The 22548-nt window shown below is 42.5% G+C and overlaps 4 protein-coding genes and 1 long non-coding RNA gene across 5 annotated transcripts in view; 2 read left to right on the top strand and 3 right to left on the bottom strand.

Moving 5' to 3' along the window:
- LOC131685932 (E3 ubiquitin-protein ligase NRDP1) overlaps nucleotides 1-14289 on the top strand; it is a 39484-nt gene extending 25195 nt beyond the window's left edge. Inside the window, exon 5 of the mRNA XM_058969969.1 lies at nucleotides 13412-14289. Within this exon, the coding sequence (XP_058825952.1) occupies nucleotides 13412-13515 (104 nt within the window). The 3' untranslated portion in view covers nucleotides 13516-14289. The remainder of the gene's footprint in view (nucleotides 1-13411) is intronic.
- Nucleotides 1-22548, top strand: part of LOC131685933 (small ribosomal subunit protein uS12m) — a 108553-nt gene that overhangs the window by 38594 nt on the left and 47411 nt on the right. The gene's annotated exons all lie outside the window — the stretch shown is intronic.
- On the bottom strand, nucleotides 1902-3942 carry LOC131685943 (uncharacterized). The gene is made up of 3 exons (XR_009304898.1): nucleotides 3871-3942; nucleotides 3753-3812; nucleotides 1902-3693 (listed from the first exon to the last, which is right to left on the bottom strand). It is a non-coding gene; the product is annotated as an uncharacterized LOC131685943 (long non-coding RNA).
- LOC131685917 (aminopeptidase N-like) lies at nucleotides 14214-17293 on the bottom strand. Its single transcript, XM_058969949.1, has 3 exons — nucleotides 16275-17293; nucleotides 15823-16163; nucleotides 14214-15765 (listed from the first exon to the last, which is right to left on the bottom strand). The coding sequence occupies exons 1-3, from the start codon at nucleotides 17246-17248 to the stop codon at nucleotides 14300-14302; spliced, it is 2781 nt and encodes a 926-aa protein (XP_058825932.1). The 5' UTR covers nucleotides 17249-17293; the 3' UTR covers nucleotides 14214-14299.
- Nucleotides 17411-20443, bottom strand: LOC131685916 (aminopeptidase N-like). Its single transcript, XM_058969947.1, has 3 exons — nucleotides 19409-20443; nucleotides 19010-19350; nucleotides 17411-18945 (listed from the first exon to the last, which is right to left on the bottom strand). Exons 1-3 carry the CDS (start codon nucleotides 20383-20385, stop codon nucleotides 17456-17458), a joined length of 2808 nt encoding a protein of 935 aa, XP_058825930.1. The 5' UTR covers nucleotides 20386-20443; the 3' UTR covers nucleotides 17411-17455.

Raw genomic sequence — 22548 nt, 5'->3', positions numbered from 1 at the left:
ACAATGACTGCAGTCGGAGTCGGTTCTTCTGTTCATTTTATGTAGTAGCTCGTTGGTGATTAGCTTGTGATGTATAACTGAGAACCACGTAGATCGTTGACTCGAATTCAGTAATTTGGAATGGATGTTTTTGTAGACGATTTTCCAGTCGCGTAGGGGATTCTCTCTCACTATTTTAGGCTCCTTTAGTTGTTTTATGAAGTAGGAATATATTACGCTGGAACAAGGTGCTCTTGCGATTTCTTCGGTTAGAAATGCGGATTCTTTCACTACTGTACGAATGTGCTCGTATTTTCGGGGAACGCTTGACAGATTGGGTGGATTCGCGTTGTGCTCAAGAAAGCTCCAGAGAAAAGGTAAGTCCGAAGCCATTTGCATCATGCGGTTCGTTAGCAAAGCCTTGGCTTTGATGGGTGGTGAATGCAAGTTTAAACCATCTCTGTTCGTAGGAAGTATCAAAGTTTCGAATGCAATCCGTGTCCATCTTTTCCCATACCACAGAAATGAGCCGATTCGTGAAATAAACTTTCCGCTGTGTTTGTTGGGGAGGGGGATAACTGATGCTGTGTACCATATGTATGTATTAATCAAGAGAACTTTCTGTACGAGATTCAAATTTCTTATGTTGTTCATCCACATACACGTTTGAAATCCTCGTAAAACCGCAACCCAATTTTGATCAATCATTTCGGAAAAATTTTCCACAAAGTGTATTCCAAGGATTTTCACTGTATTCACTATCTGTAGCCACTCATTTTCTGGTGTCAAGTTGATTAAACCAATTTTTATGGCGTTGGTTTTCTGGGTGTTTAGTCTTGCCCCCGAGACAACTGCAAATGCTTCAAAAATGTTTATAACAGTTCGTAACTGGACGTCACTGTCGATAAACATCGAGATATCATCAGCGTAGGCATTCAAGACAGCATGTGGACATTCTCTTTGCAATTTATCAAGCAGTGGTTGCAGATAGAGTACAAACAACAGCATTGATAATGGATCCCCTTGTCGTACCGATCTTTCTATTTTTATTTCGTTTCCCAGTTTGCCATTAATTAGCACCCTTGAGAAGCTATTGTTCGTACAGTAAATTAGCAGGTTGATCAACTCGGGATTAAAATTCATTTTGCTCATCGCACTTGTCAGGAAGCTGTACTCTACCCTATCAAAGGCATGGTCGAAGTCAAAAGCATCCAGTAATCCGTTTCTATGGTTCGCTTTTAGCTCACAAATGCGGTCAAGTATTCGAGCAGTGGCTTCGAATATGTTACGCTTTCCATTGGAGCATTTTTGATGTTTGGATAGCACCAATGGAAGCAAGGGGGCAACTCTACTTTTTATCATTCTAGCGAATATTTTGTAATCAACATTCAGGAGCGAGATCGGTCACCCTTCTTCTTTCTTACAAGTACGAGCACGCCGTCAAAAAATTCTTTGGGAGCATTAGAGGTCATTGCTTCATTTATGACAAAAGTAAACTCTCTCTCGATTACTTGCCATGCCTTTAGATAAAACTCCTTTGGTAAACCATCATTGCCGGGAGATTTTCGTAAACTGCTCAATTTAATTGCTTCTAGAACCTCATCGGAAGATATTTCGTTCATTAGTCGTTGATTGGCCTCATTTTCGCGCGGGATGCAATGTGCTGGATTGAAGTCGTTGCTCTCGACCGGATGAGTGGAAGAGTACAATCTAACAAAATATTCTTGTACACTCTGCTGTATCGCATTTGGCTGTCGTATTGTGTCAACTCCATCCTGCAGTATATTTATTGACGTTTCGGTCTGGCGGCTTTTCTGGTTCGCTATATAAAAAATTGATGTGTTTTCCCCTGCTATATAGATTTCGTTCCAGCACCGTGTGCGATGTGCATAGCTGCGTTGGAGAGAGAGAGCATCCTTCCTTTAATGTGATTTATTGTTTGCAGCTGGTGAGGATCGCCATAATAACGATCATAGGCTGAACGAAGCATGGCATAGTACAGTTCTATTGTATCATGGAATGAGCGCCGTTTAATGGACGATTTCCTTTTAAGGAAGGCGATCAGTTTTGGCTTCACGAATTGAATCCACCAGTCAATCCACGTACGAAAGTTCCGTCGATGCCTTGTCCAGTACCTCCATTTCACGTGTAGTTCCTCAATGACCGCTGGATCATCAACCAAGCTCGGATGCATACGCCATATTCCACGACCAGGTGGATTTCCAAGTGTTGGAAGAACAGTGCGGATTATGTATGCTTTGTGATCAGAGAAGGCTGTAGCAACAAAATTTGCAGTTCGGATCCAGCCTCGCATATTCGGCGTGACAAGAATTCTATCTATCCTAGAGGCAGAATCGGACCTAATAAAAGAAAATTCGACGTGTTGGCGGTTTAGGACCTCCCAGCTATCGTCTACACCTGAAGCGGTCATGAATCGTTTGAGCATTGGGCTGTGTGCGTTTGAACCAGTAGCATCTTTTTGGTTTACAACTGAATTGAAGTCACCACCAATGATAACTCGGTTCGTGGAGTTGTAGAAGTAGTACGGTAGCACGTTGTTGTAGAAGTTTTCCCGCGCGTTTCGATTTTGCGTTCCCGATGGAGCGTAAACGTTGATGTGTGACGTCATTGATCCGTGCGCAGATTAATCTCGAGTCTATGCTTCTATCAACATGCGTAAGGGATAGAAAACTTCGTGCTGCAATCGCTGTTCCTCTTTTATGCTCATCTACATTGTACTCAATGATGAAGCCTGGTATGTTGAGATTTGTTGTTGCCACTTCCTGCAGGAGGATAACATCTAGTTCGGCGGACCGGATAAAGGTATTCAGGGCATCGAGTTTTGTCCCGTTTGTCACTGCGTTCAAATTGATTGTAGCAATCTTGTAGCTCCTCATATCAGCCATCTCGATCGTGGGAAAAGTGTTCGTTGACATTGTAACGTTCGTGTGTGCACACAACGTACAGCAGCTTCAGCGCCACTCCTTGATCAAAAGGAGGCTGCCGACGCAGATTGAGTCCGGCTATAAGACTCCGTCAAAGGGCGAGTTGAAAAGTGGCTCTAACACTCTGGAACATTTGACCAATCCGAACGACCAACTTACGGACACCGATTCGAAAGATAATTCTTGGGCCTCTAGCAAATCATCGAAATTTACAACTAATATTTGAATCGATCACTTTAGCGAAGAAGGTATATCTAGTTAATCGTTAAGAGCTCTTCTATATTTCCCTGCAGGTATGCAACCTAGCCTAAGCCTGAGTACATAGTTTTCACTTAGCGTAACACTATGGTCTTCTTTCTTGGTAAAGTACTTGCCACAATCTCCAGCGGCGATCCTTCACGAACTCGATGTAGGCGGTGTAGATCGGCGGTCACAGTTGGTACGGCGAAGCATGTGGTGAACTTTACGTTGCGATGATTTTCGGCCCGATTCGATCACTGACCACGTGAAACGGTCGGAGAACGGCTTGAATGTGGACGATCACGCAGCCGGCGGTTTAGCGGGACCAGCAGGCGTTTTCAAGCAGCTCGGGTCAGGTTTCAGACGAATTCGAGCAGTTAGAGATGTGTGTTTAACGTTGCCTCTCGCACGTGGTTCTCCTTGCGCCCACAATATCGAGATTCAGGGTTGCGACGCTAGCACGCCGTGTGACAGCCGGTTCCGGAGCGGTTTCAAGCCTACGCAAACACCCCACGTTGATGGGGTTTACCTATTCAACGGGGAAATTAGTATGGTCTCACCAAATGTTCAATGTGCTAGGTGGCTTACCGAACTTTGTATGACTAACTCTAGCCGTTTTTTAATAATGCTTCTGTCGTTAATAATTATCTATAAGTAACAGTACAATTTTAAAACTCAAGCTCTGAAAGTACTTTAGCTTGCTCACCTTATACTGCTAAGACTGTTCACAGATTCAGTCTTCGTGGCTATCACTTTATTCACGCTTGGTATATCGGTGTGAACTAGCTAACAATCTCCACTAAAGTGAGGCTACGCGTGCGGTATGGGTGATCTCAGACCCGCTTTACTGACCGCTGCTCTTGTGCAATAATATGGGACAAAGAATTTCCTTTCAAATCGCAGGCAAAATAGCCTTTACAAATCACCGATTGTTGGGAAAACAATCCAGGGCAAAAAGGTTGGTTTTTCAAATCACTCATTTCGTTCGAGTTGATCAGATGAACAAATTTGAGTGGAGCCAAGAGATAAATTTATCCGCGCGCTATCGGCACCGCAACTTTTGACCAACAGATGGCGAGAGCGGTCTTACTTGTGCGCTACCCTACCTCAGTCATACAAGTCCTTCTTGTATGGTATGGTAGGCATACACAGACTGGGTTACAACATGTTGACACCGCCAGCTGAATGTTGTCACGGCAATGGCAGGAGCAGGGAGACCAACATAACTGCTTGTGTAGACGGGAGTAGCAACAATAGCTGAGAATAGTGGAATCTTGCTGAGGATGGCAGTATCATATTTTGCTTCGGCGGAACATATACTGTCCAAAATGCTTACCGAGGAAGCTGTAACCGCTGCTAGCAGATTCATTCCACCACAGCCGGGGAGCGTTGGCATCTTACTGTTACACCGACAGAACGACCTGATGGTTGCTAAGGCTGCAACTGTATATAGTTTTTGGCATTTTTTGTTGATTTGCAGTCGGCACGAGTAGTTCCTTGGCACAGTGGAGGCGACGTGAGCTGGGAAGGGTGAAAGTAGCGAAGCGAAAAATACTGCTTGTATATACAGTTTGTTGCTGCGGTGTTGAAGCGAGTAGCTGGTCAAAATTTCACGGACGGCGAACAGTTCAATGATGTTATTATTGCCCCAACGACTCGTGTAGTAGATGAATGCAGCTGCATGAAGGAAACGTTGCATTTTGGGTTTGTTTTTATTTCGCCTATGAGACGAGTAGCACCAGGTCGCAGCGACAGCGGAAAAAAACTGGAAGCATTGGAAACTTGCTGAGGATGGCAGTATCGAACAATACTTCGGCGGGACATATACTGCCCAGAATGCTTACCAGGGCAGCCAAAAAAGCTGCTTGCAGATTCCGATTGTTGTGGCGGTGGCGAAACAGGTAGCAGTTCACTTTATCATCTCGGATGGTGAGTGTTTTGTTACGCCGACAGGATAGGTTGGTTGGTATAGCAGCTTTATCAGAAGATTGTGCTGTGATGTTTTTCTTTCGCTGACGTGGTGAGTGGTGGCGGGACGTAGTAGCAGCGACGGCAGCTGAAGATAGTCGAAATTCGCTGAAGACGGCAGTATCATATTTCACTTCGGCGGGACATATACTGTCCGTAAATCTTACCGAGGAAAATGTTATGTTGTGTTGACACTCTCGGTTGTTGATGGCTATAGACGAACTGTTCAATGTAACAGTAGCGGGAGTGCTTGACGGTGGCATATTGTTAGTTGAATGATGTATTTGGTTGCAGCCGAGTGCTGCGGCAGCGACGCAAAATAAGAAGCTATTGTATATGGTTTTGATCTGACTAGACTGGTTCAGGCTGGATGGCCTTTTCATTGCTTGTTTCGTGAAATTACACACGCTCAATTTGTGAATGTTGCTCTTGCCTTGTGTCAGTCCGAGACACTCTTTTTTCGTTATTTTTTCTGTCATTTTCAAGAGGTGATGCTGGTCTTTTTGTGTTTACTGTGATGGTCCTGGTTTTGTCCATGATGGAATCATCATCTTCTGCGAAACCAGCAAATGGGCTAGTAAGGCTAACGGTGTTAACATCGGTTGTAGCTTGGGAGGTGCTGATTGTCATTGTTTGTTGCTGGCATCTGCTCTCGGATGTGTTTTGGGATGACTCTACCACCATTGTAGAATCACTTCCAGCAAGCGATGTATTTGATCCGTGGTGCTGTGCACCATTTTTTAATTCTGAGGAGCTAGGGTTTTTAGGCTGGCGAAAGATCTGCTGTGAAGTTGGTCTATTATCACCATTTTTCACTATTTCGGCAAGGGTTAGGCGACCGCTAACGCTCGGTTTCAGTGATTTTGCATACTCAGAGCACTTTTGAGCATAGTGAGCTCGTTTGTTGCAATGTTTGCATGTGGCGACTTGACCTTTGTAGGTGACGAGAGTCATAGTCGTGTCCACCATTACATACGACGGTATCGGTTTTGTGAGTTTCATGCGCATTATTCTCACTCCATTAGGGACTCCAGGAAAAAAGTCTTTCCAGACTTCATCACGGATTGAGATGGTTTCCCCATATTCACGCATCCTGTATGCTAGTTGTCTATTACTTGTGCTCGGGCGGAGATCATGAACTCTAACCTCAACAGACCCATCTTCCATTGACAGTGGGATGCTGTAGGATTTTCCGGCGTGTTCAAGCTGGTGTTTCACGTTGTGTTCTTGTACTATATCCTGGGCTGTTTGGGTCGAGTCGGTGCCCACGAAGACACGTCCATTGCTGACTTGCAGGTGCTGTAGCTGGGTCGCTTCGATAGCGAGATTTTTCGTAATGAATTCTGCTATTGCGGGAAAGTTTAGTTTTGTCGGTAAAACTCTGAAGTTGATGACAAATGTTTTGTCAACCGATGATGCCATTTTTGCAGTTGCTGGTTCCGTCTATCGGAATATCACTTGTATGTCGGACTAGGTCCGGGAATTTCGTAAAAAAAACAATCCAGATGTTGTGAAAACACGTGTGCTCACAACAACAGTTTGCTGTCAACTATCTTAGCAGCACCGGTGACTGCACGATCACTACCTACAGTACAGTGACATCGTATGCCTTGTACGGCCTCCAGCTGAAACCAAATAGAATCAGATTAGATTGGCGCTCATCTTTGCCATAACAAGCTTCCATCGAATAATCTTTAGCCATTAGGTTCACGCTTCAAACAGATCATGGGCCGTTGTCGGCGTTTTCTGGCAAGGAAAAGGTATTCCAGCCCCAGTGTACACAGCGAGTGTGTTACAATCATGCTGGTATGTGACTTCTGCTTCCAACACATAAAGACGAAAAGTATCGGAAACGAACTTAGACAAACGTTCTGTCACGGCTGACCTACGCCCTCATTCGACCCAATGAAGAGTACGTCATTGTAGCGATCGAGCTGAAGTCATATGTGTAGGGCATCAATATGTTTTGTTGGTTTTATTGCCCAAGGCGGAAAGAAAACAGTTCCAGCGCTCGAGATTTAATTTTTACAGTTCAGTTAACCGATGGGCTGGTCCAATATTGTGGATTCCCAGTCACCTTTATCAGAAATAGCTGAGTCATAAATGTGGAAATTTACTTTTTCGAAATCTCGCTTTTTGTTGAGGTTTGCCAATGTTCATCTTTACGCCCTGTAGGAGCTACTCCTCAGTCTCGATGTCGGTTGTTCATGAAACGAAAATTTTGTCATAAGAGTTCCGGTTCAGTGACTCGTACGCTACCCAGTGAATGCGAATGAGCTTTTCCGTATGCTATTTTTGTGTTGTGCTCGTTTCCAGCACACTTTATGTATAATTATTCGTACACAAAATAGTTTGTACATGTGAGCTCCATTTGCAAACACGGTTAACATAGTATTGTGGTATTAGTTGTCTCTTTCGCTCTATCCATCATCATCAGCGTTGATTCATTTTGCTTTGTGCTGATGTTTGAGGCGAATGCGTAGGTAGGCAGATCTAATAAATTGCACAACGAAAGTTTATTATTTACGTTCGATCAATTCATAGATTCATTTCCCCATCACGTGATTCATTTCCACTCAGCCTATAGTAGTATAATAGGTACATACTACAAAGCCTATTTATGAATGAATACACTGCCACTTGAAAAACCGTTGCAAAAACGCATCTTGTCCATATACAAAATTGTTTTCGATTCTTGTATATTTATAGTTTCGATATATGATTAAGACCTTCTCTATATTTGTATGCGTACTTTAGGAAAGTTACAATAATGGCAAAATACAACTAGAATGCTTGTTCTATATATGAAATGTGATTATATCTGAGATCTTCTTAAATAAGTTTAATCGGATTCGATCACCTACTACAAATGAAATGACCTGATAACCAAGAAGGTTTGGTTCAATATGTAATATTCGATGTTGATTGGTTGTGATTAAACCATAAGTAACAAATATGTTTGATTTATTGTTACTATCAATGTACTAAGAAAATAAATATTTTACATTAAGATTGGACAGAGAAAGGGTAAAATTCGCAAACGAAAAAAGCAGTTTTTTCCACACCGTATGTCAGATCTTCATAAAAATCAATCAGCAGTACTGTAACAACATTCATTCGCTGATTGATTTTCATGAAGATCTGGCGTACCGTGTGGACTGCTTTTTTCGTTTGCAAATTTTGCGCATTCTCTGTCCAAGCTTAAGTAGTATAGTCCTACGTCTACAGCTCGTGCAACCCCATAGGGCTGCCCCTTGTAGTTTTTTAATTTATTTTCTTTTATTTTATTACATTTATGCGTACGTTTTTTCAATGCAAAGCATGTTGGATTAGGAGATATTTTTAAACCATGAAACAAAACAAAACACTCTTAGAAAAATCAAATACTTACAAAATGTCAATTACTCCCGGTTATCCATTAAATTCTTTTTTAAGTAGACAGTTGTAAAGTCGTAGAATGTAAAGACAACAGGAAACTATCTTTCATCATTTGCGAGCTATAGATAAAAGTTGTGGTACTTGTTTTTTTTGAATGATCTTTTATTTCAGATTTCAACAGCAAAACTCATCGTAAACAAAGTATAAAATAAATAAAAAATATAATAATATTAAAAAAAGATATCAGTTAGATGGAATACTACCTTCCATTTTTTCGAAAAGATCGCTGTTCAACTTGACAAATAAAATATTAGACAAATTTTCACTAAGGCGCAAACGTTTATCAGTCAGTATCAAACCTAATGCGCTAAACGCACGTTCAGCAGAAACTTGAGTACATGGTACACCAAGAGCGACTTGTGCCAGGGAGTAAAGGATAGGCTCGGTCCTTCTTTGGTTCCAGTAATATTCGATGACTGAACCTGATGATGGCATTCGACGTCGTAGTGGCATTTCTCTCAGTTTAGTATCCACTGTTTGTTTTGACTGAACTATTGCTGAATCTTTTTTTCTCAACATTGCTTCGATACGCGAAACTGGAGTATTTGAAGATGATGGAACGTCAGCTGATGTAATCAATTCATTATCACTACCCTTGATTCTTTCCCAAATCATTTTTAAGTGAGCTAGACCAACACTTTTTTCATCTTCCGTGAGAAATTCTGATTCTGCATAATTTATGCGAGGGTCAAGGTATAGAGCTGCAAGAAAGGCTTTTCCTTCAAACATAACTGCTTTACGTGTATGCATAGCTGCGACCAGAGTTAAAGCCATTTCACTATTTATTTCCTCCAGTTGCAGCACACATTCTAGCCAAATGAAGAAGAAGTCTCCCATAATGATTGTTTCATTTTGTAGACGAACTGTTGCGCTATATACTGGATGAAATGATCGGACGAATTCTTTTATAAATTGCCAGTCTTCTTCAGTTAATTTAATATTGTTATTTTCTTCGATCAAGTCTTTGAGGAACTGTTCGTTCATTGCAAAATATTCCAACATAATATATGCGGAATTCCAGCGTGTATCGCAGTCTAACTTAGGGACGCTCACTCCACTTTGCTCAAAAATCCGACGGAACCTTGGTGTATTAAGAGAAGCTCTATTAAAAGTACAGTAAAATTGCGGTGTAATACACATTTGAAACAAACACGTATCTCATGAAAAAATTGATGAGTTTAGTGAAGAGACCTACACGCGAATTGCATGAAAAAATGCAAAAAAAATATATATTCGACTTTAAGCTGAAACAATATTGGGGAAACATACCAACGTTTGCTTCCCTTTCCCTAAGGAAAACTACCTTTAAAAGATTAATCCATGGATACAATGAACGTGCTGAAAGCTTCCCAATGGCTATTTATAACCGCTTACTCAACTATAGAAATAGTTCCGTTATTACTTATTTCAGTTCTAATAAGTACGAGAGAAATCATTTCAATTATTTTATAGCTAATTTCCAGGAAGAAGTTTTGATACTCGCATAATTAATCATTATTTTGATATTTTTTCAAGTAAAATATGTAAATAGCTCAACCGTTTTGTAAAGTTGCGGCTTTGTATCAATAAAAATTTGGAGAGAACACATAATTTCGTATCTCATAACTTGCAAATCTTGGAAATCAGTTGAAAATGTTAGAATTATTCAATTTTGCCCAAATTATAAACTCGCTCACATGAATGCATAAACAATTTTGCATGCCATGTCTCATAAACAATTTTAAAAAAATCGACCTTTTTTACACGATTGCGTATACATTTAAAATTAAGTAAGTTAAATTTGGAGTCAAAATAGGAAGAATAAAATATGGAAGTAATTAAAGAATCCAACGGTGTGCGAAATTGCCACACTAATCCCTCAATGGTTTCAGCGAGTTTCTAATTTGAATAATTGAGTATCTCTGGCAATTTTCAACCATTTCTGATGATCTGGTTGTTAGTTTCGGAACTAATTGTTCTCTCTAAATCTTTATTGAAAAAAAAGACGTTCTTTTATAAAAATTTAGAGCAATTTTATGAAAAATCGTAAAGTACCAAAGTATTTCTAACAAAAGAACATAACATAGCATTTCAATGGAATGTTGAATTCTTCTGGTTTGCAGAATCATTGCAATGAAAAGCGCTTAGAAAACGACAGCGTAGTGAATTTGTTAGTGCCGAGGTTTTTATTGCTAAAAATCCGGATTTTGTAGATATACTTGTTTTTGTGTTTGCATGTGATGAAATTTACAACCTACACAAAATCATTTGAAAAGTACATTATAGCACCGTGTTATAGACGTACGACCCACTATCGCAAACATTAGGTGAACAACCCTAGAACAGTTTCACTACAATATACGAATTGACAAAATCGACATTTTAACAGACGCATAAATACACACATACAGATAGGTGTACAAACCAGAAGAACCAATGCAGGCTTGTACGTAATTACTGATCAATGATACTTACTGCTTCGTCCGAAGCTGCCTTGCAGTAGCTTTTATTTTGTCTAAAATTGGTTTTAGTTTCAATTTCTTGATTGCATCGTATACGCAGAGCTGTAAAGTATGAGCTGCGCATCTAACACTATCAGAAATTGCGTTCGTAATAAATTCCAGAGCAGATTCCTCCTCAATGGTTCCATCGCAGTCGTGTTCGTCAATTTCTTCAAGATCTATGTCGTAATCAATAAAATCGCATCCTTTTTGAGCTTCATGAATAAGTCGACCAGCTTTGAGATAATTTGCTCCGTTATCAGTACTAATCGAATAAATTTGATTAGTGTCAACATCAAACGTGTTTACTACACGTATTATCTCGTCTTTTAATGCTTCAGCAGTTTGAGAAGCATTGTAATCATACACTCCCATGGTTCTCAAAACAAATGTACGACCCTTTATAAACTGTACGGCAACAGCAATCACGTTTCTACCTTTACGGGTGGCAGAGTCCACCTTCAAACAGATCATTCTGCCTTTCAGCTCATTTTTCATTTCTCGTTTAAACGCCAGCGCAGTTTTCTCTACATCTTCTGGAATGGTCTTACGGGTAATATTCGGTACTTTCAAAGCTTTGGTTAGCGTGCCAAGCAAATCAGCTAGGCCGGGTTGATCGAGCATATTGAACGCTAAGCCACCTGTCGTAACCATTTTCACAGTCAAATCCACCAGCAACTTGTTATCGATGGGGACGGAGACCATGAGAATTTTTCGTGTAGGTCGGCAATTTTCTACATCCGCAGAATTTACCATATCGTTGTAGGCATCACTATGTACCGCTTGCAGGTGCCTCTTTAAACTGATCTACTTGTCGGTCATAATCACTTTTGAACACATGACACACTTTGGAGGGGTTCCCTCTCCTTCTCTTACGAAACACTCAGTGACTAATTTTGCCACATCCTTTGAGAGCTTAGGACGCTTAACTGCTGACATTTTTCGACTCTATTTTTTAATTTCCGCACAACAGGCAACACCGAACTACGCGCAATCGAACACTAAATAAGCAAAAACACTGGATCCTTTTTCGTGTGATGAAAAGAAATCATATAACAAGTCGTGTGATTCAGCAAGAGAGAGTCCGGCGAGAGAATGACAGCGAGAGTTAAGCCAACTTTACACCTTTCCGATCCGATCCAATGACGTGACACTTGTCCGGGATGGTGCCGTGCCGGACAAGTAAATACTCGCATTTGAATTGTATGAAAGAATATTGGCGCCCGTGCACGGTACTGAACCAGCACCGAAACGGATTGGATAGGTGTAAATAGTGCTTTGGACAGACAGACTGGGAAAGAGTAAATTACGGAAAAAAATCTCCTAGGAAGGGTCCATCTCGACGTGATTTGTCTTTTTTAATCCTATCATACAGAATACCGAATAGGATGTCCAAAAATCAGTAGCGAATCCCTTGTAATAACAAAAATCCCAACAGTTTGAATATATGTACTATTGAACCGAAATGAATGAATTGAACAAAGATAGCATCCAATTTCTGACAATAGGAATGAGTTGAAAATAAGCTAAACACCCTATGTGCGATATCCGTATGCATTGAGGTCCTGTATTTTCTGCTATTTTGATGCTAGCAGTTTTGGAAATTCTCTTTCGGGTGCAAAGGCAAAGAATTTCCGAGGTGTTAACCGAAGTTGAAAGCACTCGGCTCCGGTGTCTCTAAAATTTTTAAACACCCGGCACGAGTGCTTCCCGAACTATGCAAGCACCGGGTCGAAAATAAAACACCGCGACCGACACGGGTGCTTCGTTCGCAATCCACCGGTGCTTCGCATCGAGCACTGGTATGGGGTGCTAATCTCAATACGCCCGGTTGCAGTGTTCTAATGCAGCACGCGGTGCCGTGGCGTGTTTGGACATGCCTGCCTTCGGATCGTCCCTATATCAGGGGAATAAAACGCAAACAATTAAGACAAACTATATTTATTGAACACATTAAAAACTCGGTACAACTTTATATAGAACGTCAACAAACTGGAACGTACAACCACAAAAACAATTCATTGATGCGCTTATCTGAATCCGGCATCACACATTGACAGCTATGCGTGTGAATAAAAAATTTAGAATACAGGAACCTGTTTTTATGTTTCTGGCGCAACAGAGGCGGTTCTGAGAACTTTAATACTTATTTATATTCATTGGGTTTGCTCCGTACTGTATTTTGTTTACTCCCCCTGGAATATCCGTCGGGTGTGGCCAATATACTTTTTATGACCGTTAATAATTCTAAACTTACTATAATTGGAGTTTGGATGTATTTCCAGTTTTTAATCCCACAATTTTAGTCAAAATCAAAACACCAAGTAGAAATGCACTTAATAATAATTTTTATTTTTTTAGGTAAACAAGCCGTTCTCGTACTCCATTGTGACAACACGCACATGTCTGAGGATGTCATGGTAGAACCGGGACTGGTGATGATATTTGCTCATGGGATAGAATAAGCCGCGCATCCTCTCGCTCGGCTACTATTGATGGACTTCACACAAAAAACAACAACTACCGGGATATTTACTGCTGATTGTTTGCTACTATAACTACCATTATTAATATAACATTTACCGTACAACTTAGAACAGAAAAAAAATTAATAATTTTGAGCTGATTTACGTTGATTAAATAGCTTTTTTCTCTCTCATCTTATACCAGTTGACACAATTTGCAACGCCGTTTCGCAAAGCACAAGGTAAAACTGGAACATTAAGCTTGCCACAAACCCCGGAAAAAAATCCAATTTTCTTTAGCACGTACAGCAGAAACCGATATGTCCATGATCTCGTAAGGATTTGGAATCCGCCCTTTTTTGTGAGTAGAAAGCTTTTCTCTGTGTTAGCCGCTTCGTTCGTTTTCCCACACGAGAGCTCTATTTTGCTTGAAGTGAGAACAGCGTTTAGAAATTGCCAAACTTTCTACTAGTGATGATCGTAATGCTATGAATTATGTTTGTTTTTCAATCGAGTAAAAACGTAAGTGACTTGATGGATTATATTAGCTAAAATAAAATTGTGAGTTGATTCGATCGGAGTCTGAGTCGTTACCCGCACGTAAGACAATTCAGCTTAGACCTTGAAAGCTTTTAGAGCCGTTACTAAAAGGAATTTCTTTATGTTCTTGTGCGATGAAAAACCGTAGACAAAATGCATTGATTTAGATAAGATTAGCTTCTAAGTTTGTGTATTCTAAAAGAAGAATAAATCTGTCTGTGGACGAAAAAATAACATGTCGTTTTTATGCCGTATTGTATTGCTCGAAAAATTCGCTCGCGATCAAGCCTTCCAACGTGTTGAACCAGCCGTCCTTACCGACGATCGTACTAACAACGGATGCGATGGTTCCCGAGCTAATTATGTTGCCTAACTTGCTGAGAAGCCCGTTCAGCAACTGCATCTCGGCATCATTGTTCGTTCGGGAGGCAATATTGATCACCGCATTTTCGACGACACCCTTACCCAGCCGATCGATGAATTCGTCGATGATCGTTTCGTCCGAGAGAAACTCGATCAGCGCATCGACTCCTATCCGGCTAGCGGAGTAGACAGCCGACACGATTCGGGTACGTTCCGTTTCCAGGAAATTAAACGTAGCTCCGCTACCGATCGAAGTCATCAGGAATGCCTTGAGAAATTCTTTATTCTTCGAGCAACCGAGCGAATCGATCAACAGCGATCGTTCGGCTTGATTTTTCGAGGCGAGTAGCCGTTCGTATAACCAGATGAACTCTGTCTGTCCGGCATCTTGTAAACCATAGCAGTAAACTATGCTGGCAATGTCCGGATGAATGGGAACGTTGAGCTCAACGGTTTGCTTCAGAGCAGTTTTCATTTTCGCTAGACAGTCTGTGGTGCCGATACGGCACGCCCAGGTAGCAATGATCTGCATGAGGTATTTCCCCAGCATAGTATCGTTTTCGGAAACGGTGCCGATGGGTAAGTTTTTGTAAATTGGAAGGAGAATTTCCTGGACAAAGCCGATGAAGTTAGGATATTGTGGGGTTCCTCGTAATTTGTTGTTGAAATAGGTTAGAACCGAGTTTGCTGCAGCCCATGGTGGGTAGGCGACTTCTTTTTTTAAATACGTTAACAGTTGTAGGGTTAGTGCTATGTCCAAGCGATCGGCACGGGCAAGATTGTACGCGTCGTTGATCAGTTGGGCACGGTTCTGGACATGAATAGCGGAAGGATTTTGCTGTAGTGCGTCAATGATCAACTGCCAGTTTGTGAGGTCGTAGTTAACTCGGTAGTAGCCGGTTTGTTGTTTGTTGAAAATAATCCACTCGTCAGCGGTTGCTGAGGTAGACAGTTTGGCGGACGTACTTGACAGCCAATTGAAGTTTAACGTGTTGAAGTTTGCGTCTGATTTCGTAGCGTAATTGTAGGGAATGTGATAGATGTGATTGCCCGGCAGTTGTCTATCGCTGTAGAATCGCTCCTGCGATATGTAGATCTGGCCGTTTTTGTAGTCTCGACGAACCGTCAGCAGCGGGAATCCTGGTTCGGTGGTCCACGAATCCATCAGCTGCTTGACGGTGAATGCTTCCGGTAGAATATCTTTTCCGTTCAGAGCTGTCTGTAGTCCGGCGGAGAGGTGATCAGCCATGGCGCCATCCAGTTCTCGATTCGTTAAGTAGGCACGTATACCCTCCCTCCAGTTGTCATCCTGGAAAGCAACTCGGAACATGTTCAATACACTGCCGGCTGAAGGAAACATCGGTTAGAGTTTGATTTTGTAAGGAAATGTTGCCCCTAGATTACCTTTATCATACGCAACCGTGTCGAAAAGTCCGGCGATTTCGTTAGGACTAGCCGCATTCCAAGTCATCGGTCGTACATTCTCTCGAGCATCGTAGCTGAACGCATTATGGATCACCTCGACGTTCCACAGGTCCCAGTAGCGATCTTCCGGGTAGGCCAACTGGGCGGCATAGTACTCGTAGACCGTAGCAAAGCCTTCGTTCAGCCAAATGTGATCCCACCAGTCCGGACTGACCAAATTTCCGAACCACTGATGTGCGAACTCGTGGGCAATTATTGTGGTAACAGATTTCCGATTACGATACGTGTTTATAGCGGGGTTAAACAGAAGTACTGGTTCGCTGAAACGGGACAAGATTGCTACTGATAGAGTTTAAAGTGCTAGCGTAAGTACAGCTACGATTATCTATGTCGTAATTGCGAGAGATAACCTGAAACGCTTCGTCACTTACCCGTACGCCACCAGTCCCCAGTTTTCCATGGCACCCGTTCCCCGATCCGGGATCGCAATCTGAGTCATTTTGCCCATATAGCGAGTGTAGGAAACTTTCGTGTACTCCGCGAGAGCATTCAAGATGTCTATACCGGTTTGAAGTGGGTACTCGGTTTCACTGTAGACATTAGGTCTCGCGTAAACTGAATGGTATCCGCTTCTGCGAATTTCAAAGTCTGACACAGCAAACGCCAACAGATACGTAGACATTTTAGTGGATTTGAGGAACGTCGTAGTTACATAATTCGGATCATCTACATCGGGAACAGCCTCTCCAGCGGGAGGCATGTTCGAAACGGCATGGTACTCTTTAGCGTGAGTTAACGATAGAGTAAAAGAAGCTTTTAGCTTAGGTTCGTCGTAGCATGGAAAAGCCGATCTGGCATGGGTAGGCTCGAACTTGCTTGAGGCCAAATAGTGTCGCTTTCCATCGTCATCCAGGTACGACGACGCGAAGAAACCCATGTTGTTGTTGTTCTGTAGCATACCTTCATACTCTACTTGGATCATATAGCTACCGATTGGGAGCTCTCCAGCATGGGTTATCACTAAATGTTCGGTTCTCGGATCGGTTTCGAACTCTGGTGTTGCCAGAAAAACTGGATCTCTATCCCCGGAAACCGTGTACGAAGTGACCTTCCAGATGCTCAGTTGTCGGTTATGGATTGTAATAGTAGCCGAAGGTTCCAACAAGTTCAGGAAGATTTCCACCGTTCCCTTGAACTTCCGGTCGTTTTCATGAATTCCCGTCCGTAGGTGTAGATTGTAATGAGTTGGGACGGAAACGGTTGGAAGCCGGAAGGTTTCATCAACCGCCTGAAACAGTGTTACATCAGGTTCTGGTGCTAGGTCACCTTCTATCTTCCGCCATTGAGGTCGGTCCGCTATTGAAACCACCACCAGTACGGCTAACACTATCACTTTCAAAATCATCTCCGGCTTTACAATGATTAACCTCACACGACAACTGCAACTAAACTAAATCCCGTACAGCGTAAAAGCGACTATTTATTGGCGGTTTTATGGCCCCATCAATCACTCGATTAGATATCCACTATCACACAGACGAACTTTTCGGATCATTCAAATGAACACTTATCTCTAGCTACCGTAACATTTTATTTCAATTGTCCTACTAATCTAGTCTCTCTTTTTTTTCTGCCCCTCGAGAAAATCTTCAAGAAATTCTACCACAATTAACCCCTCGAGGCTATCGAACCAATCAAAGTTGGCCTTGACCGTAGCCAGGGCAGAATCCACAACATTTTGCGGAGCGAGAGCCCCAACCGTTTCGAACAGCTGTTTCAGCCTGTCCAACTCCGGCTGTGTGTTAGTTCGCGCAGCGATTCCAGCGATCGCATTGTTGAATGCCGGTTGATCCAACCAGTAGATCAAATCGTCTGCCATGTCATAATCGTTCAGGAAATCGATCAGTGCATCCACACCGGTTCTGCTTCCCGAGTAGACGGCTTGCAGAACGCGGTTCCTTTCGCTGTCGTAGTAGTTGACCTCCACGCCAACACCCGAACCGATGGAAGTTGTTAGGAATGCTTCCAGGTGATCTTCCCGCTGCGAGCAACCCATAGCATCGATCAGAAGTGTTCGTTCGGCTGGATTGTTTGAGTTAAACATGCGTTGATACAGCCACAGGAATTCTTCGTCCGTACCCGATTGAGAACCGTAACAGTAAACTACCGAGGAGATGTCTGGGTGTACCTCAGTACCCTGACTAACCGCTGCTTTGAACACTGCTTCGGTTCTCGTCAAACAATCGGAAGCTCCGATTCTGCATGCCCACCATGAGATCGATTGTTTCAAATATTTCTCCTGCAGAGATTCATCGGGATCTACCGAATCTAACTTCAAGCTCGAATAAATGCCACCGATAAGCTCGTCAACGTAGAACACGAACGGTACGTAGTGTTCGGTTCCACGGAGTTTACTGTACAGATAGTTCAACACGTTGTTACCTGCGGCCCACGGTAGAAACTCCCGATCGGTACGGAGTGCGAACAGCATTTTAAGAACCACACTGAAATCAAGCAGATCGGCTCGCGCAATATTGAACGCATCGTCGATTAGCTGAGCTCGATTGTACGTATGGAAACTGGTTGGCGATGCGATCAACGCTTCCGTCAGTAGTTCCCAGTTTCGAGTGTCGTAGTTAACTCGATAGAATCCAAACTGCTGCCGGTTGAAGATCATCCAATGTTCGGGATCAATGTCGGTGACCAGTTTAGCAGCCTTCGTGGTTAACCAGTCGAATGAGTCCAGTTCAAAGCTTAGGTCACGCTGATTGGCAACATTGTAAGGAATGTACCAAACGTGATCGTTTGGTAACTTCTTATCGGCGAAGAACCGTTCCTGAGATATCACCACCTCTTTGCTTTGATAGTTTCGGCGAACGTTCAGCACAGGATATCCGGCGGCTGTAGTCCACGTTTCCATAACTTCCTTCACGGTCATCCCAACCGGCAGCATTCGTTTTCCGGATACAGCAGCTTGCAATCCAGCATACAGATCATCTGGAGTAGCGGCCGCCAGTTCACGACTTAACAGATACTTTTTCAATCCAGCTCTCCAAATGTCATCTCCCAGAACAATTCGGAACATGTTAAGTACGCTTCCAGCTGACGAAGAAACGCTTGTTAGTAATTCAAAAGCTTCGCAAACAATAGTTGAAATAATAATTACCCTTCCCGTAGGCCACTCCGTCGAACAGTGCAGATATCTCGGCTGGTGTGGCAGCATTCCAATTCATAGGTCGCGTCCAATCGCTCGAATCCGAACGAAGCGTCGGTTGAAAATTATAAATCAGGAAAAAATCAAAGTATCCTTCGCCCGGGTAGGCCAATTCAGCACCATAGTAACCGTACAAACTGGCAAAACCTTCGTTTAGCCAAATGTACTGCCACCAATCCGTGGTCACTAGATTTCCAAACCATTGATGGGTGTACTCGTGTGCGATGATTGTTACGATGTCGATTTTCGAACGGTACGTGTTGACTTTCGGATCAAACAGCAACACTGGTTCGCTTAAGGTAAACAGAAAAAATTAGACCCCCTACTCTGATTATTAAAAATTAACCCTACCCATAGGTCACCAAACCCCAGTTCTCCATCGCTCCTGTCCCCCAATCCGGAACGGCAATTTGTGCCAGCTTCGGTTTGTAGTTGTAGTACGAAATGCCCGTATGCACACTCAGTGCAAGCAAAACATCAACTCCAACTTCCAGCGCCAGTTCCGTCAGGTTGATAGCATTCGGCCGTGCATGGATCTGCTGCATGGCCAGCTCTCTAGTTTCAAAATCTGTCACAGCAAACGCCAGCAGATAAGTGGACATTATCTGCGTCCTGTCGAAGTTTGTAGTTACAATATCGGGATTTTCCGGGTCCTCAACCGGTTCCCCTTCAACGGGCATGTTGGATACGGCATTGTAACTACGGTGGTGAGTTATCGATACAGAAAAGGTAGCCTTCAACGTCGGTTCGTCGTAGCAAGGGAACGCCATACGGGCATGAGTCGGTTCGAACTGTGTCGAAGCAATGTATCGCCGATTGTCATTCTCATCTCTGTAATACTTTCGGAAGAACCCACTCGAGGAAGACGTTTGTAGTCTTCCCGTATAAACTATCTTCAACACGTAGCTTCCAACTTCCAAAACTGACGAACACTGGAACGTAACAAAATCTCTCTGCTTATCAAGACTGTACGTCGGTTGATCAATTTCCAGCAACTCGCCGTTCTCTAAACGATACAGCAACGCAGTCGTGATGACCAGATCACGGTTATGAACCGTGATCGTATCGTTTCGTTCGACAACATTTAGATGAATATCTACGCTGCCTTGAAAGTCAGGTTCACCTTCGTGAATGGCTGTCCATAGGTGGATACTGTAATGCGTTGGGATCGTCTCCGTGGGCAGTCGATAACTCTCATCGACTTCCTGGCGCGGCAAGAATGCGGTAATTGTTTCCGCATCAAACTCGGCTCTTCCGGTAGGAAACCTTCGTTCAGCTACCACGGTGGCGGCCATAAACCAGACGAGCGCGAACTTCAAGAGGAACATGGCGGTGGTTCCTCTGTCCTCGGTTTGTCACCCAAAAAAATGATACTAACTTTATTGGATTGCAGACGTGCCTATTTAAAGGCAATCGTTTGGTTTTATTGTTGAGTAATATCGCATCGAAGATAGTACTTATCGGTGCAAGGTAAGCCCATTGAGACGGGAAGCTGAAGCAGTTATCTTGACGTGTATGAGACTGATGAAGCTACTTGGCAGATAAATTTGGTATTTTAAGTTATGTAACTTTGTGTTTTGAAACTGGCCCGGTTTGGAATCCCATAAAAATAAACACTGGTGAATTTTGAAGGAGCTGGTTGGGTTCATAAACATTTGACTTGCAATACTGATTCCATTAGCATTGTGATAAAATGTCTTTGGAACTTCATCTTCAGTTAACCGCTTCATGCCCGACAATGCTTATAATCAGTTTCATCTGGTTCAAACTCTGTGGAACACGGTTGTTTTTCTATGACACAAATATTGTGTCGTTCTTCCCTACTTGCTTATTGTCTTCAATCCAATCGAAGTAAGCCAATTTTTAACATTACCAAGCAGGATGGCGTGCGATACTAAATAGTTTGTATACATTTATGAACCCGGTATTTAGACGAATTTCTCAACGTATTTGGCAAATACAGGACTTACGCTTGTAGGCAAAAAGTGGCAACGTTCACTAATTTTTCATGTGGTTATACTTCTACATAGTTACTTGTCCACCGGTGAATCGTCACTAAATACAAGTAAGCCATATGTAAAGTATGTCTCTTTAGTTGGGCACCCTATTATACTACAGAATGAAAACCGTTGAAATACATCATAGCTGATCTAGTAGGCCTTTCTTGGAGTTTTTTCTACTGCGAGCTTCTCTAGTTTAGAGAACTGGATATTCTTTCTTTCCGCTTTCAGACGGCAACCGAGCAACAGTCGTTAAAGAAAATCTAAAAATGGCTCTTAATTTGAAGTTTGAAAGTAACAATGAATGAATAATCAATACATGTATAAAATTCCTACGGGATTTAATTATTGAAGACAAAGAGGTTAACGCAAAAGGGAAAATAATACTTGCTGCTTTACAGGTGCAGAAATGGCGGATAACGAAAACTCGACGGTATCATCGAAGAACCGTCTGAACCTACAAGTCCGATGATCTACGTTATGCAATCGGAATACGATAGTATCACCGCGCAGAGGAATCATGCCGTATCTAGAATAACTAATATCATCAAGGCAATAACAACTTCTCAAGATGATCGAATGGCCCTTGAGGCTCGACGTGATATGCTGAAGGAATGCTATAAATCGTACGATCAAGCTCAATGTACAGTGGAGAAATCCCCGAGGAAAGCCAGAATGGTGTTGAAGTGGAAATTCATTACATCAATGGACTTACTACATTCGAACGGACAATCGCATCCAAGGGCCGGGAACACACGGATTGTAGTGCAGCCAGTAAGGACTCCGTGAGACTTCCTATTATTGATCTTCCAGTATTTTCTGGCCATGGCGAAAACTGGTTGGAATGGTTCGATAAATTCAATGCTTTGATTCACCACCGCGAATCACTTCCTGTAATACAGAAATTTGAGTATTTGAAGCTATCCCCCCGTGGTGCAGCCTTGGGATTGATTGATTCCTTACCGACAACCGTTGACAACTACTCAATTGCCTATGATATGATCGAACAACGTTATAACAACCCAAAGCTGCTGGTTCAAAAGTGTTCGATATCCTTCGTAGTGGAAATAGACAAATTGACGAGCACTTACCATTCATGCAGAATACAGCGCTACGTTGGGTTGTAGGAGGAACAGTAACACAGATAAATGCGAACCACGCAGTGACCAAATTCAGAAACGAAAACACAACTAACTTATTGTGCAGAGACTGGACGGAGGAAGAGGTTCTATGTGAACAACTTTTTGTGGAAACTACATCACGAACTCCGAATGGTAGATTATATGTTAGATTACCACTAAAATCGACTGTTACTCAACTCGGCGATTCCAGAAGTTTGGCTCTGGACAAGCTGTTGAGACTAGAGAAAAGATTTGAGAAGGATCCTCAGTTACAAAAGGATTACGTAGCGTTCATGACTGACTATCTGAAATTGAATCATATGGAAAAGTTAGACGCTCAACACATAATGCAACATGAACCCGTATTTTA

The sequence above is a fragment of the Topomyia yanbarensis genome, chromosome 2, assembly GCF_030247195.1.
Source record: "Topomyia yanbarensis strain Yona2022 chromosome 2, ASM3024719v1, whole genome shotgun sequence".
Taxonomy (NCBI): Eukaryota; Metazoa; Arthropoda; class Insecta; order Diptera; family Culicidae; genus Topomyia; species Topomyia yanbarensis.
Note: the sequence above shows the minus strand (reverse complement) of the source record. Positions and strands in the feature narration are given on the sequence as shown.